This window comes from Bos mutus, chromosome 29 (genome assembly GCF_027580195.1).
Source record: "Bos mutus isolate GX-2022 chromosome 29, NWIPB_WYAK_1.1, whole genome shotgun sequence".
NCBI lineage: Eukaryota > Metazoa > Chordata > Mammalia > Artiodactyla > Bovidae > Bos > Bos mutus.
The window spans coordinates 29,002,424-29,018,735 of NC_091645.1; the positions used below are offsets into that span (position 1 = coordinate 29,002,424).

Genomic DNA, 16,312 nt, shown 5'->3' on the forward strand with positions numbered 1-16,312 from the left:
CATCATTGACTCGATGGACGTGAGTCTCAGTGAACTCCGGGAGTTGGTGATGGACAGGGAGGCCTGGCGTGCTGCGATTCATGGGGTCGCAAAGAGTCGGACACGACTGAGTGACTGAACTGATACATTTATAAACATATGCTTGCACACACACACGCACCATATGCATAGTAACGTAGTAGGTGAGTGACATACTACAACCTTCGCCATACCCTGTTGTAAGAAGTTATATGTCCTGTCCGTGCTCACAGTTGTGAACACTGGGGCCACCTTAGTGTCCTTACCTATGTCTGTCAAGCTATTAACAGTTAATTCCAGCACTTTAAAAAAAATACTGATTTTGACTGCGTCAGGTCTTAAGTTGCAGCACGCAGGATCTTTAGTTGTAGCATTCAGTGAACTCTTATGTGGGATCTAGTTCCCTGACCAGGGATCAAACCTGGGCCCCCTGCATTGGAAGCGGGGAGTCTTAGCCACTGGACCACCAAGAAAGTCCCATAATTTCAGCACTTTAAGGGACATTGTCCTGCAAGTTCTAATGAATCCTGTCCTGACAAGCATTTCAGCAAGTGTTTGAGCCTTTGAAACCAATGTTCTTAATTTTGAAGTCAAAGATCAGATGAAGTGTAGATGATACTATATCCATCAAAGAAGTGAAAAACTCCCTCGAACAGTTTAGACCTTTAAGCAGACCAGTTTTTAGCACTTAGAGTCAATGCTGTCTCTATTCAGTAGCCTCACATGCAATCAAAAATTGTGTATTACTTTCCCATTGCTTCTGTAACAAAGTACCACAAACAGTGGATTCGTACTGAACACATTTATTATCTTATAGATGCTGTGCATCCCTTCTGGAGTTGCTAGGGAGGAATCCAGGTCTTTGCCTTTTCCGACTTCTGGAGGGTGCCGCGTTCCTGCTGATAGCCCCACGTTGGCAGAATTCATCTCCTTGAAGAGGCGCCCCACAGGACCCCGACCTCTGCTTCTGCTGTCACATCTCCTCTCACTCTGACCCTTCTAACTCTTCTAAGACCTCTGTGATTACACTGGCCCACCTAGATAATCCAGGCTCATCTTCCTATCTCCAGACCCTTAATATCATCTGCAAAGTCTGCTTCTTCCAAGTAAGGTAGCTTATTTTCACCCAGGATTAGGATGTGGATGTCTTTGGGGGACCACTGTGCCATCTTCCACAGATAATATTTCCTGTTTAACAGAAATGGAATATGAATTGGATAAGATACATAATCATATATCTTCATAGGTTTCAGTACATTCCCTATACAATAGGTACTGGAGACCAGTTAGATATTGAATAATACTTAATACACTTTGGGTTTTATTCAGTGGAGCTTTATAGTATTTACCTCACATTCTAAGTTCTTCTTATAATATTGAAAAAGTATTCTAATAACACTGACAGTAACATGCTACTATTTTTGGTTTTGTTTTGAAGAAGCTCTTTACTAATTTTCTATCAAGTTTTTGTAATTATCTACAAAGTAGGTATTTAGGTCTATATCCTTCTACTTGATGAACTGTTTAAAGGAACAGGGAAAAGTGACTACAGAACAAATCAGAGACTAGACAGAGCGAGTGATGAGAACTTGCAGTTGGAGATTTGGGTTCACTAGCTTTTTGTCTGCCTGACAAGTATGTCTTCTACATCTAATACCAGACTATTACTAAAGCCTGTCAAGATTAAAGCATATCTGAGTGATCGCTCCACAACCTCGGCCGCACAAGAACTGAAAAGAAACAAGGAAAATGCAGTAGGGTTTTAGATTCTGGGAAACAGACAGTGTACACAGTTAATGGAACTGATCTTCATTCTTGCTCAATTTTCCTTTGTCAAAGATGCTGTTTCCTGTGTTTGAACTTTTCCATAACGTCAGTCACTAGGGCCTATACCAGTCCACTTCCAGTGGCTATTGGGCAATTGGACTTCTTCTTAAACAAACAATGAAAAAACACAGCTACCAAAAATCAGCATTAGTGTCAAAAGGGTAAGTAATTTGAGAAACTGAGAAACTGAATCTTAAATCTACATTGGTTAAGTATACTAAAGTTTTATGTCAATTTTGAACCTTTAAGCTGTCATAAAAATATCAAATCAGTCTCCAGTTTGTGTGTCAAAGTCAAATAATGAATTTTCAAATTAAAACACAATTGAAAAAATGTTTAAGATAAAAAGTAAGTAGCATTGTGTCTACTACTGGGGGGCTGGTTGCGGGGAGCAGGGCAGGGAGCGGAAGGACATCTTGAATGGTTGAAATGAAGATGTCAAGAGACAGCAACTCCTAGACTTCCTTGGTGGTCCAGTGGTTAGGACTCCCCACTTCCAATGTAGGGGGCCTGGGTTCGATCCCTGGTCGGGGAACAAGAGCCCATGTGCCGCAACTAAGACCTGGTACAGGCAAATTAAAGCAAAAAAAACCCCCAACAACTCCCAAATCTAACAGTGGTTACTAGGCACTGCCTCAGCCTCTCCACTTAGGGGGTCTGAAATCCAAAGAATATTAGGTAGGAAAAGAAACACACATCTTTGTTAATGTTCCCATCTTCGTGTCCTTTTGGCTGGCTTCGCAGCTGTCTGCTTTGCTCTTTCAAACATGCCTCTTCCCAAGCCCATCCCAACTCCTCCTGCCCCCGGACACCTGCCCCGCCCTCTGCTGCTGCAGTTCAAGTTCTCTTTTTGAACTTTTATGTTTTCATGAATCATCAGTACCTCTTGTCTTCTCTCCGTCAGCTTGGCATAAGGGTGTTCAGCATTTAGCCGAATGAAACATGTTTGTCCAACGTTGAAAGACTTTCTTCAACTTTTGAAAACTCTTTATCTCAGTGTGTCTATTCAGACATATCCTTTCTCTGTGGCTTCCTGGGGCAGTGGGCGGGGGAGAGGGCGGGGTAGGGTTGTCTTGACCTCTGCAGATCCATCAAATAGTGAGACAGCAGTCCTTGCTCTAGTGCCCAGTCCTCTACCAACCCTTCATCTCCAGAAGCCACTAGATCGCAGTGACTCTGTTTCAGATCAGGTGGGCTCTGCTCCACACAGTATCCTCCCAGAAGCCTAAGCAGAAAGAGTCTCCGCCATCAGGGACGTTAGGTCATTGTGGTGGGAAAAGAACACAGCAAGTTGCCATCTGAGGTAGTCTTGGTCCTTTGCATTTCCATATAAATGTTGATGCCTTTTGACAATCCCTTCCCTCCACCTCCAAAAAGTAAACCAATAACCTTCTGGAATTTGGAAAAACATTGACTATATCCCTCCAGTATCTGGCTTGTTTTATTTTTTAAAATATTTGCTGCGTTGGGTCTTCGTTTCATCATACAGGGTCTTTCGTTACGGCATGTGGACTCTCTAGTTGCGGCTCTTGGGCTTAGTAAGTCTGTGGCATATAGGATCTTAGTTCCTCCACCAGGGATTGCACCCAGGTCCCCTGCATTGCAAGGTGGATTCTTAACCACTGGACCACCAGGGAAGTCCCTGGATTGTTTTATTTTTTCATTTATTTATTATTTTCTCTATTTGTGAAGAGCAGGTGCTGGGGCTTCTCTGCGGTGGCTTCTCTGGTTGTGGAGCACTGGCAGGCTCTAGAGTGCGCAGGCTTCAGTAGTTGCGATTTTTGGGTTCTAGAACACAAGCTCAACAGCTGTGGCAAACGGGCGTAATTGCCCCAGGCATATGGAATCCTCCGGACCAGGGATCAAACCCGTGTCTCCTGCATTGGCAGGCAGATTCTTTACCACTCAGCTACCAGAGTAATTTTTTTCCTGAGCATTCTATACCATGCACTTTACGTAAATCATCTCATGTAGTCTTCACAATAATGCTGAGCAGGCTGTAGTATTTCACAGATGGAAAAACTAAAGTTTTGCAAGAGTAAGTAGTTTACCAGAGGCCACAGTTCATAAGAGATCTAGGAACTCTGCCTGCAGAGTCTGTAAACTCTACCACTTTGTGCAGCTGAGGGAGAGAGGGAGGGAGAAAAGGTTGGATGGCTGGGGGGCAGATGGAGGGAGTTATTTGGGGAAAGGCAGGCTTGGAGGAAAAGTTTTCCAAGGTTTCTTACATGAGCTGGCTTTCTACTGCAAAATATCTGTTTAGCTTGACACATAATTATTTGTTCAAGTAGCAACAGACCTTCTTCTCTGATTTCAGCATTTACACAAGAAGTTCCTACAACGAGGTGCTTGCCAGTTGCCCTTCCCCAGATCCCGAATGCAACCCTGGCCAGGTGGCGCAGAGGACAGTCACTCTGCTGGTCATGCTGAGCTCATACTCTGTAAGTCTGATCACTACACAGATTGGGGTTTCACTAGAAACCAGCTCTAATCCCAGTGGTGGCTGACCCTAATCCCATAAGGGACCCATTTAGAGACTGAGCCTCTGTCAGGCACCCAGAGAGAAAGAACTCCCAGAGCCCATGCCCAGAGACTGGGAGTAAGGTAGGTCCAGCTTTTGTGACCTGCTCTCTCTGTCTCTTGTAGAATGGCTGTTCCATGAGGTCAAGACTGGGGCCCCTCCCTTCTCCCACTTTACCAATGCCTGGTCTCATGGGGTTAGTTTGGACCCCACCACGATGGCATCATCAACCTCCTCCCCGGCTCCTGGCTCCAGGTCCAAGAAGCCTCTGGGCAAGATGGCTGGTGAGTAGACACAGACTCCTAATTCCAGGAGGCTGCCTGGCCCCCAAACACAGGCCCTGAAGAGATTCAAAGGAGGCTGATGGTCAGGGGGAGTGGTCCTGTCTTGACCTCAGTGCCCAGGTCTCTGTGGGGAATGAGGAGGTGTGCCTCTGGGAGCCTTCAATCATTTTGGCTCACTGGTCTCCCAGGTGTGCTCAGCTAATCGTCCCAGCCTGGAAACCACCATGCTGAGTACTTAACTTGCTGTCTCTTGTCATCTAAATCACTCAGAATCATTCAGAGGAAGGAGATAAGCAGAGCAGAGAGAGAGGACAAGTCCACTTCCAGAATACCAGACTTTCTGTCCTGATCAAAAGCTGGAGAGGCTGAGTTGAAATCATTTGGAGTACTCAACAATATGCCAGATATGGCATTATTTCCTCTAACCTTCAACAACCGGAGAAGGCAATGGCAAGCCACTCCAGTACTCTTGCCTAGAAAATCCCATGGATGGAGGAACCTGGTAGGCTGCATTCCATGGGGTCGCTACGAGTCGGTCGCGACTGAGTGACTTCACTTTTGCTTTTCACTTTCATGCAATGGAGAAGGAAATGGCAACCCACTCCAGTGTTCTTGCCTGGAGAATCCCAGGGACGGCAGAGCCTGGTGGGCTGCTGTCTATGGGGTCTCACAGAGTCGGACACAACTGAAGCGACTTAGCAGCAGCAGCAGCAGCCTTCAACAACAACTGAAATGAACCCATTTTCCAGATAAGGAAGTGGAAACATTGACTGGCTTGTTTAAAGCCATCCAGAAAGCAAGCGGTCCACAATCAAATCTGTGGGGCCCTCCAAAGTATGGTTTGGAATCAATCAGTGCTAAGGTCTTCAGGAGTTCTGACAGTGACCTCCTTCCACATTTCCATTTTCCCCATTTGGCAGGAAGCTAGGATTTCTCAGGGCTTCCCAAGTGGCGCTAGTGGAAAGAACCTGCCTGCCAATGTGGGAGACATAAGAGATGTGAGTTCGATCCCTGGGTTGGGAAGATCCCCTGGAGGAGGATATGGCAACCTACTCCAGTATTCTTGTCTGGAGAATCCCATGGACAGAGGAGCTAGTGGGCTACAGTCCACAGGGTCGTGGAGTGGGATATGATTGAGGAGACTTAGCATGCATGTACCTAGCGTGTAGGATTTCTCATGGCCAAACAGGTGCCAATCCCTGCCTCTCTTTTGCTCCCCTTAATCTAAATCCACCTCCCCTGAGTGCTAAAAGTGGGTTTGGGGACTAACTGACATTTACCAGCTTAATACAATTCTGCTTACAGACTCACAGATGGTTGACTAGTCATCTCGTGGGACGTTCTGGTTAGGATGAGTGTATCAGAAACCAAAGGGTGTGGAGCAGGCAAAGCTGTCTTTCCTAACCAGGCTGGTAAAACAGCTAGAGTTGTTGTTGTTTCTCATATTGTTATACCAAAGATTTTTTTTTAATTATTGAGGTATAACTGACATACTCGACTCCATTAGTTTCAGATGTACAACATAATGATCCAGCATTTGTATACATTGCAAGATAATCGTGACACTAAGTCTAGTTAACTTAGACTTAGTTAACTAGTTAACTAAGTTAACTCTAGTTAACATCCATTACCTTACAGTTCCTTCTTGTGATGAGAACTTTTAAGATCTACTCTCTTAGTAACTTTCAAATATGCAGTACAGTAGGAAAAGCAGGTATTACGTCTCCGCTGACTTATAAAACTGCCAGGCTTATTTATTTATTTTGGCTGCTCTGGGTCTTTGTTGCTGTGTGTGGGCTTTCTCTAGCTGCAGTGCACAGGCTTTTCATTGCGGTAACTTCCCTTGTAGAGGAGCTTGGGCCCTAGGGCACGTGGGCACCAGTAGTTTCTGCTCGCGGGCTCTGGAGTGAGCGCTGGAGCTTAGTTCCCCGGAGGCACATGGAATCTTCCTGGACCAGGGATGAAACCTGTGTCCCTTGCATTGGCAGGCGGATTCTCAACCATTGGGCCACCCGGGAAGTTCAAACAACCAGTTTTTATGTATTTCCCAAACCTTTAAAGACAAGGGGAAGTTTGGGGCAAGTCCTGAGGGATGGACACAGTACACAGAACAGCTGGTGTGAGAAGCTGGGCAGGGGAGACGGACTGGGGTCCCTCCTGAGGTGACTCTTCTCCGGTGGGGTCGGGAGGAAGCCCCTTCTGAGAACTCCAAGCCTAAGCAATGCCTCTCTCCACTGCAGACTGGTTCAGGCAGGCCCTGGCGAGGAAGCCCACGAAGATGCGCGTCTCCCCAGAAAGCGCCCTCAGTGACGTTTCACACCCGAGCTCACCGGACAGCCCCCCATCCCTGGGCTCCAGCTCAGAGGTGTCTCCCATCCCTGCACCGTCGCACGGGAGCGCTGACGGTGGCGGCGGCAGCGGCAACAGCGGCAACAGCAGCGGCGGCCGCTGGAGCAAGGACTATGATGTGTGCGTGTGCCACAGCGAGGAGGACCTGGCGGCCGCCCAGGAGCTGGTCTCCTACCTGGAGGGCGGTGCCGCCAGCCTGCGCTGCTTCTTGCAGCTTCGCGACGCCACCCCAGGTGGCGCCATCGTGTCCGAGCTGTGCCACGCGCTGAGCAGCAGCCACTGCCGCGTGCTGCTCATTACCCCCGGCTTCCTCCGGGACCCGTGGTGCAGGTACCAGATGCTGCAGGCGCTGAGCGAGGCCCCCGGGGCCGAGGGCCGCACCATCCCCCTGATGTCCGGCCTCAGCAGAGCCGCCTACCCCGCCGAGCTCCGATACATGTACTTCGTGGACGGCCGCGGTCCCGAAGGTGGCTTCCGCCAAGTCAAGGAGGCTGTCATGCGGTGTAAGCTTTGGGGAAGGGCTTGCTCTACCTGGGCTTTTAGGAGACACCCAGTGTTGTCTAGTATGGGCTTCACTCTATTTTATCTTTTTAGGAAAATATTTGTCTGCTCAGCATCTTTTAGCTGGCGGGGATCTTCCTTGAAGTGTGAAGGCTCTTTCAGTTGTCACCTGAGAACTCTTAGTTGCAGGGAAGCAGGATCTAGTTCCCTGACCAGGGATGGAACAACCAGTCTCCCCTCCGCCCTGCATTGGGAGCACAGAGTCTTAACCGCTGGACCACCAGGAAAGTCCCTAGGCTTCACTTGATTGCACTTGGCAAATACTGTGATTTTTTTTTTTTTTTTTTTTACAAACAGAAGGTTTGTGGCAACCTTTCCTGGTCAGATGATAATTAGCATTTTTTTTTCTTTTTTAGCACTATGTATTTTTAAATTAGGGCTTCCCTGGTGGCTCAGATGGTAAAGAATCTGCCTGCAATGCAGGAGACCCGGATTTGATCCCTGGGTGGGGAAGATCCCCTGGAGTAGGAAATGGCAACCCACTGCAGTATTCTGGTCTGGAGAATTCCATGGACAGAGGAGCCTGGTGGACTACAGTCCATGGGGTCACAAAGAGTCAGATACGACTGAGCAGTTGTTTCTATTCCTATTTTTTAATTAAGGCATGTACATTTTTTTAAATCAACTTTTTATTGAAGTATATTTGATTTACAATGTTGTGTTAATTTCTGCTCTACAGCAAAGTGATTCGGTTATACATATTTTTTTAATCTTCTTTTCCATTATGGTTAATCACAGGATATTGAATATAGTTCTCTGTGAAGGTATGTACATTGTTTTTAAAAACATCATGCTTTTGAACACTTAATAGACTACAGGAGAGTATAAACATAACTTTTACATGCACTGGGAAGCCAAAGAATTTGTGACTCACTTGACTGCAATATTGGCTTTATTATGGTGGTCTGTAACTGAACCTGCAGTGTTTCTGAGGTCTACCTGTAGTTCAGGATACAGGCTTTGGAAAAGACTGTGTTACCTGGGTGAGTTACTTAACTGCTCTGTGCCTGGGTTTTCTCATTGGTTGAATGAGAATTATATTATATACCTAAATAAGTATGTACACTAAGTAGGTATTCAGGATACTGCCTGCCACATGTAAAATATTTGTAACAGGCAAGGCCTAGCACATGTCAAGTCCTCAATAAATATTAGCCATTATCATCATTATTGGGACTTCCTGGGTGGCTTAGTGGGTAAAGAATTAGCCTGCAATGCAGGAGTCACGGGTTGGATCCCTGGGTCGGAAAGATCCCCTGGAGGAGAAAATATCAACCCACTCCAGTATTCTTGCCTGGGAAATCCCATGGACAGAGGAGTCTGGTGGGCTACAGTCCATGCGGTCGCAAAGAGTTGGACATGACTGAGTGACTGAACATACACACACATACACATCATCATTACTAGTATTAATAGTATTAGATTTCTCTCATTGAGGTCAGGTTGGCCTCAAGAGCTAGGAATGTCCACCAAGAGCCAGGAACATGCCAGGAGGGACCCTGGTTTAGTATTGGTTTAGTAAAGCAAACAGGTGCAAAATAATAGGAAAGGATTGCCCATGATAAGCATATCCAGGGAGGGGCAATATGTAACAGTGGGTTTGGAAAGTAAAATATAGATTAAAAAGCAGTGGAGGCAGGGAGCTATTTGGGAAACAGAGATGTTGCGATCTGAGGATGGTGACAAGCCCTGTGCCTCTTGGATCTCTTTCAGACCTGCAGACCCTTGGCTGATGCTTGATCCATCACCACAGCACCCAGAAAGTTGGAGCAAAGTGGGAAATGGAGTTAGAGGGCCCAGGGCCTGGGATTTCAGCAGACACACTGAGTTGTAAGGAGTGAGTTTGCAGGACACTGTATATGACCCAGGGATCAGACTGTCTGTGGCCTCCATATCCGTGGGCTCTCAGGAAGGACCCAGGGAAGTTGGGGAGTCCCCCCAGGAAGGCCTGGCGAGGCTGGGGACTCCCCCAGGAAGGCCTGGGGAGATTGGGGACTTCCCCAAGAAGGCCTGGGGAGACTGGGGATCCCCCAGGAAGGCCTGGAAGAGCCAGAAAGTGGAGGTTGGAGGAAGTGCTGATACCAAGATATGGCCCACGTGATGCCGCCTGTGTGACTGGACATGAAGCCTGGCAGGTCGTGTCTGTGTCTTCATCCCCTGGAATCGGGCACTGGTGTTGAGGTGCATTCCTCTTGAAGAGGTGGCTCACCTGAGTAAGGAGCTGGAATCCTGGACCACTTGCCTCAGCTGCGTGGTTTTCCGCGGTGCCGGGGGAAGCCCTGAGCAGGCGTCAGGAGAAAGCAACAGGTATGGTGTCTTTCACACTCACACTCCTGCCGGGGTCTCCCTGTGACGTCGTTCACATCTGAAAGGCACGAGGAAGATGCCCTCAGCACTGCTGTTTGTTTCCACTGCACACCTGTCATTCGAGACCCACACCTAGAGACCATTCAGAAGAGACAGGAGAGAGCAGGGAGCAGGTGGGGCAAAGAGAAGGGAAACTCAGACCTTTTAGCTGGGGTCAAAAGCCCACTCATCGATGCACCGACATGCGGGCTTCATCAGGGGTCTGGCCAGAACTCATGCTTTCTCATGCAGAGAGCTCCTCACCTCTGCACTCAGAGGGATCAGCATATTCCTCTGGAGGATGGTATGTTTTCAATAAAACTTGTTGTTGAGCTGAAATGAACTTATTATTTCCCTGATGTATACTTTTGTGTCTCTTCATCCACTCCCCACCCCAACATCTCCTTTTACTGAAAAAATATATACACATATATATTTTTTTAAAAACTGAGATATAATTGACATATATTAGTTTCAAGTGTACATGATTTGCTATCTGCATATATGAGAAAACCTTTAATTACAAATTATCTTATTATATATGAAAGGACTAAAGAATAATGTCGTACACTCACGTACTCTACACCCAGCTTAGAAACAAACTCTCACAAGCCCTTAATTATATTCTCCTTCCTTCTCCTACTAGAAGTAACCACTACCCTAAATTTTGAATGTTATCACTCTTAGCTTTTCTCTAGAAATTTATTACGTATGTATGCATCCTTGACAGCATACTTTTACATGGTTTTGTATTGTAAATAAGCGGTGTTATGTTTACAGATTATGCAAATTCCTTCCTTTGGCCATATGTTTGTAAGATGTATCCACGTTGATGCATGGAGCTCCAGTACATTCACTTTCATCCCATTATGTAAATATACCACTGTTTAGCTGCACATTCTTCTACAAATGGACACTGGGTTGTTTCAGTTTTTTTTTTTTTTTAATTGAAAACAATAAGCCTGTGAGCATTTTTATTCTTGTATATGTTTTCCAGGGCAAGATCTAGGATGTAACCTAGATGGGGAATAGTTAAGAGTAATGGTCTTGGTAGAAGATATGAAATTTTCCTCCAAGTTGATTCTGCCAATTTCTGTTCCTACCCTGTGTGTGTAAGAGTTGCCACTTTTTCATGTTCTTGCTAACAGTTAGAATTATCAGATTTTTTTATTTTTATTTTTTGCTACACTACACAGCTTTTGGGGTCTTACTTCCCTGACTGGGGATTGAACCCAGGCTCTGGCAGTGAAAGTGCTAAGTCCTAAACACTAGACTGCTAGGGAATTACTTAGAATTATCAGTTTTTTAGAGCTTCTCTAGTAGCTCAGATAGTAAAGCGTCCGTCTGCAATGAAGGAGACCAGGGTTCAATCCCTGGGTTGGAAAGATCCCCCTGGAGAAGGCAATAGCAACCCACTCCAGTATTCTTGCCTGAAGAATTCCATGGACAGAGGAGCCTGGTGGGGGACAGTCCACAGAGTCACAAAGAGTCAGACACAACTGAGTGACTAACACATACACACACGTCAGTTTTTAAAGTGTGTGTGAATTTGGTGGGTGAATACTGGTATCCTATTGTCATAATATTCTTTCTTCTCTTTTGCCTTTATTATAAAAAATATACACTAAAAGGAAGGCGGCAATTTGACAAATCCCTGCATACCTATCACCCAGCTTCAACAATTACCAGCTCAGAGATAAGCTTTTATTAACAATAACCCTACCCATAAGTCACCTCCAGATCCTTTGAAGCAAAACCCAGGTGTTATTTTATTTCTAAATATTTAAGTATGTCTCTCTAAATTATTAGAAGTTTTTAAAAAAAAATATGACCACAATATAACAGTATCTTTTAAAGAAGTTTTATTTTTTAATGTAAACACTTCTATTTGTAGTTTGCGCTTTCTGTGTCTTCTTTGGGAAATCTTCCCTACTCTTGTATTTTCTTATGGAAGTAGCTACATTTGGTTCTTTAATCCAGCTGGATGTTTGGATGTTTGTTCGGGTTTGTTTTTGTTGCTCTCGATTTGTAAGTCAGAGAGCCGTTTCCCCCCCATTTGAATAGCCATTCTTTGCTGGCGCCCATCCTCCCCCACTGACTGTGCTGTCTCTGGTGTCTTTGTCATGTATCACACGCCTAGGTTCTCCAGGCTCCTTATCTTCATGTACCCTGTGTGAGTGGCACCCTGGCTTACTTACCGCGGTTGTTAGTAAACCTCGATAATTTACAGTAAGCTCTTCCCACTTCCTTTATTCCTCAGAATCACTTCAACCCTCCCTGTTCCTTTATTCCTTCATATAAATTGTTTATTCCATGTGTCAGATTCCAGGAATGGGCCAATTAGTATTTTTATTGGACTTACATTGAGTTGAGAGATTAATGTGGAAAGAATAGATGTTTTAATACTTTATAAAAATGTTATGACTCCATTTCTTTGTCTTTAAATGTATGTCAATAAACTTTATATAAATCTTTTCCATATTGGTCAGTCACATTTTTTATGAGATTTATTCCTTAGCATGTCATATTTTCTGTTGCTAGTGTAAAAGGTATTTTTATTTATTTTGTGCTGCAAAAAGCTTTACTTTTTCCATTTGGTCCAAAGCTTGAGACAGGGCTCCAGGATGTTAAAAAGCTGCCTAGTGGCTATAGAGAGGGGCTTCAGGCAGAAACCCTGATGTTAGGGTGGTTCCTAAAAGGCCCCTGGGCTCCAGAGGGTCCTAGTCTTGCTTGAGGGTGAGCCTTTTGAAGAGATATTCATCCAGTCCTGCCTGGGGACCAGCCAGACTGTGAAGGTTGGTTGGGTGGTCACCTGTTTTCTTGATGAGTTTCACCTCCTTATCTAGGAAGTGGGTCTCCAGGAAGTCACAGATGTGGGGGTCTGCACGGGCAGAACGCAGGCCATGCAGATCCAAAATGGCCTGTTTTAGGTTCGTCTCCAGGAGAAGGGCAGCTTCAATAGCGTCCTGGCTTTTACCCCACTCCTCTTGAGACGGCTTCTGCACCTCCAGGAAGAGGGTCCAGCTGCTGCACTGGCTTGGCATTTTCAAGAGATGCTTGAGGGCCCTTGTGCTTCTCCATGGCCAATTTGCAAAAGAAGTGGCCCACACCCTCCAGAGCCACAATGTTGTGGTCCAAATAGAAGCCCAGAGAGAGGTAGGTGTAGAAGGCCTGCAGTGTAAGTGACTGACAGCGGCCACCACCTCAGTGGAATAATTCTGACCAATCTGGGAGCTCATGGTTAATCTGTAATAAGGAGTTAAGCTCCCCAAAATGGTTGTGGCTGCTCCTGGTGATAGTGGACAGCTGAGTGACTGATTCTGAAGGCTCCACTGGTGGTCGGAGGCTGGAGCGAGGGGCATCCCTGGGTCTGTTCCGTCCAAGCACTGTTGAAGCAAGAGACGGATCCACTGCAGAGGGAACTACAAGTTATTTTTAACTTATACTTTTTATGTGTTACTGGTGAGCTTCCCTGGTGATTCTGCCTGCTGATGCAGGAGACACAGGTTTGATCCCTCGGTGGGAAAGATCCCCTGGAGAAGGGAATGGCTACCCACTCCAGTATTCTTGCCTAGAAAATCCCATGGACAGAGGAGCCTGGAGGGCTACAGTCCACGGGGTTGCAAACAGTCGGACACAACGCAGCGACTAAACAACAAGAGGTGAAGACTACAAAACTGGCTGAAATAGATTTTTCAGTTTGAGTTCCTGGATCATGTAGGCAGTATGAATCTGAATTCTAAACCTGAATGGAAACTGACCAGTGATTACAAGTTTTCAGGATTTTTGTTTTTCCCCCTTCTCTCCAGAGCCAGATGTTGACGCAGATAAGTTTCCTAAACATCTTGTTTCCTCCAGTGGGACAGCTTTTAAAAAAATTTTTAGGTAGTTGGCCTTTTATTGAGGTGGTGGCCCCTTAGAGATGTTGCAGAGAAATTATAAATACAATTTTTACATGGCAGTCTCTCTAGCCCTCCTGTTTAGAGACCTGCTGCCTTCTCTTTTCCCTCAGCACCGGTCTCCACGAGGGCGGGCCAGCACAAGGGGATCAAGGACAAGTAACCTCGAATTAAAACGCTGGATGGGAGGAGGTCCCAGGAATCCGAGCCCCTAGGCTCCTTAGCGCCAGAAGAGCCCCCGTCTCCGGGCCCGAAGCACGTCGGGAGTTGTAGTCGCCACTTCTGTCGGGGTGGGAGGAGCTTGTGAGGTTTGCGCAGGCGCACACCTCCCGCCCGGCAGCATGGCGGAGCTAGCCCATCAGCAGAGCAAGAGAAAGCGCGAACTGGACGCCGAGGAGGCGGAGGCATCCAGCACAGAGGGAGAGGAAGCGGGCGTTGGGAATGGTACTTCTGCCCCTGTCCGCTTACCTTTCTCCGGCTTTAGGGTGAAAAAAGTGCTGAGGGAGTCTGCGCGGGACAAAATCATTTTCCTGCACGGGAAGGTACCAATAGGCAGTTCTGGGGAGGGGATACGGAAGGGGTGACCCAATCGTCGCCTCGGAGGCGGATTTTGCTTTTTTTTTTTTTTAATAGATTCTTCGGAAAATACCAATCCTGGGACAGGGGAGGCAGAATGCACTAATATGCATCCGAGGGTTGGTTGGTGGAAGGGACAGGATTATCCGTGAAATTAACTAAGGGAATTAACACGCGTAAGGCTAAATTTCTTAATTCCTCTTTTACTAAAATAAAGAACTAACACCAGTAGAGTGTATTGCCGATTAAAAATCACATGTTGAAGTCCCTAAGGATTCATCGTTCATTCATTAAACCTGTAAGATGCTAGTGAAAGTGAAAGTGTTAGTCGTTCAGCCCTGTCCGACTCTTTGCGACCCCATGGGCTGTATCCCACTAGGCTCCTCTCTCCAAGGGGTTCTCCAGGCAAGAATACTGGAGTGGGTTGCCATTCCCTTCTCCAGGGGATCTTCCCGACCCAGGGATGGAACCCACCTCTCCTACATTGCAGGCGGATTCTTTACTGTAAGTTTGTAGTTCAGTTCAGTTGCTCAGTGGTGTCAGACTCTTTGTGACCCCATGAATCGCAGCATGCCAGGCTTCCCTGTCCATCACCAACTCCCAGAGCTTGCTCAAACTCATGTCCATGGAGTTAGTGATGCCATCCAACCATCTCATCTTCTGTCAGAAGCTAGTAAATGTTGCTGGATGGTCTTGTTCATCCAGGCCCCAGGCAGCCCCAGGCAGTGACATAGAGACTGCAGGAGGTTTGATCCTTGCTCTGCAGGACTCCACCCCAACAGGGGAGACAGTTTATTCAATTGCTGGTCCAGTTCTACATGCCATGAGCTGACAGGCCAGCACTGATGAGAATTACCATCTTTGATCTCCAGGAATGCACAGTATCTGCCAGTAGACAGACACCGCTGGCTCAAATACCATGTGCTCAGCTTTCTAGCACGGACTCAGGAGAGACTGAAGACCACCCCAAGAACTAGTGAGGAGGCTGTCAGAGGGTTCTCCAGAACTCCTGGCAAGAGCTTTCACTTTTGGAAGCTCGGGGGAACCTGTCTGAGGCATCTGAGCCTATCTCTGTGTCTCATTTTTTTGGCCATGCAGGATCCTAGTTCCCTGACCAGGGCTGGAACCCATGCCTCCTGCATTGGAAGTGTGGAGTCTTAACTACTCGACCACCGGGGAAATCCCTGCATCTCTTGTTTTTTAGCAAGGTTCTGTGTGGTTCTCTGAGCCCACCTGTCTTCAGTCTGCGGTTCCTGCTGAAGATTTTAACCAAGAGAACCTTGGAGCTTGAAGCTAGTTGGGATACCCAAGAGATTCTACTTTCTGTTTCAGCGTTGACTATTTGTGTCACTTTGGGCAAGTCACTTAATCTTCTCTAGACCTCAGATTCTTCATCTGTAAAATGGGGAGAATTTGACAGAGGCCTTATGAGCCTAAAAGAGAAGATAGCGGAGAAGCTTTGCATCTTTCAGAAGAAGGATGCCACAAGGATTTGGGCTGATGAGATGTCTTCTGTGGGAGGAAACATGAGTACCTTTGGCTAGACTTCCCCAGAGGGAAGACTGCAGGGAAGGAAACCCCAAGTGTTGGGATTGCAGAGGCCCTGGGAGCGTTTATGTTTGCTCTCCGGGCCTCCCCAGTGGTTCTGCCTCTGGGCCCACTGATGGTGTCTCCCCCACAGGTGAATGAGGCATCTGGGGACGGGGATGGGGAGGATGCTGTCGTGATCCTAGAGAAGACGCCTTTCCAGGTGGACCAGGTGGCCCAGCTCCTGAAGGGCAGTCCTGAGCTCCAGCTCCAGTTCTCCAATGATGTCTACAGCACCTATCACCTTTTCCCTCCAAGGCAACTCAGTGGTAAGACAGGAGTGGAGGTGGCTGTCTGCGGGGAGAGTGTGATGGTGGGGAAATAGGGGAACAATGACCACTCCA

General features: G+C 46.7%; 2 protein-coding genes, 1 long non-coding RNA gene and 1 other non-coding gene across 7 annotated transcripts in view; 3 read left to right on the forward strand and 1 right to left on the reverse strand.

Moving 5' to 3' along the window:
- TIRAP (TIR domain containing adaptor protein) overlaps positions 1–12,381 on the forward strand; it is an 18,137-nt gene extending 5,756 nt beyond the window's left edge. The window contains exons 1-5 of one of the 2 annotated variants that reach the window (XM_070365175.1): positions 1,858–2,006; positions 4,163–4,286; positions 4,492–4,650; positions 6,891–7,502; positions 9,274–12,381. In XM_070365175.1, the coding sequence (XP_070221276.1) occupies positions 4,584–4,650; positions 6,891–7,502; positions 9,274–9,293 (699 nt within the window). In that variant the 5' untranslated portion in view covers positions 1,858–2,006; positions 4,163–4,286; positions 4,492–4,583 and the 3' untranslated portion in view covers positions 9,294–12,381. Of the gene's footprint in view, positions 1–1,857; positions 2,007–4,162; positions 4,287–4,491; positions 4,651–6,890; positions 7,503–9,273 lie in introns of those variants that run through there. The other variant, XM_070365176.1, reaches the window with a different exon arrangement.
- On the reverse strand, positions 1,070–14,376 carry LOC138986243 (uncharacterized). Its single transcript, XR_011463101.1, has 3 exons — positions 14,274–14,376; positions 9,770–9,925; positions 1,070–1,206 (listed from the first exon to the last, which is right to left on the reverse strand). It is a non-coding gene; the product is annotated as an uncharacterized lncRNA (long non-coding RNA).
- Positions 2,308–2,380, forward strand: TRNAG-UCC (transfer RNA glycine (anticodon UCC)). The gene has a single exon. It is a non-coding gene; the product is annotated as a tRNA-Gly (tRNA).
- Positions 14,111–16,312, forward strand: part of DCPS (decapping enzyme, scavenger) — a 41,473-nt gene continuing 39,271 nt past the window's right edge. The window contains exons 1-2 of one of the 3 annotated variants that reach the window (XM_005892268.3): positions 14,111–14,347; positions 16,063–16,237. In XM_005892268.3, the coding sequence (XP_005892330.1) occupies positions 14,147–14,347; positions 16,063–16,237 (376 nt within the window). In that variant the 5' untranslated portion in view covers positions 14,111–14,146. Of the gene's footprint in view, positions 14,348–14,726; positions 14,886–16,062; positions 16,238–16,312 lie in introns of those variants that run through there. The other 2 variants (XM_070365174.1, XM_070365173.1) reach the window with 2 other exon arrangements.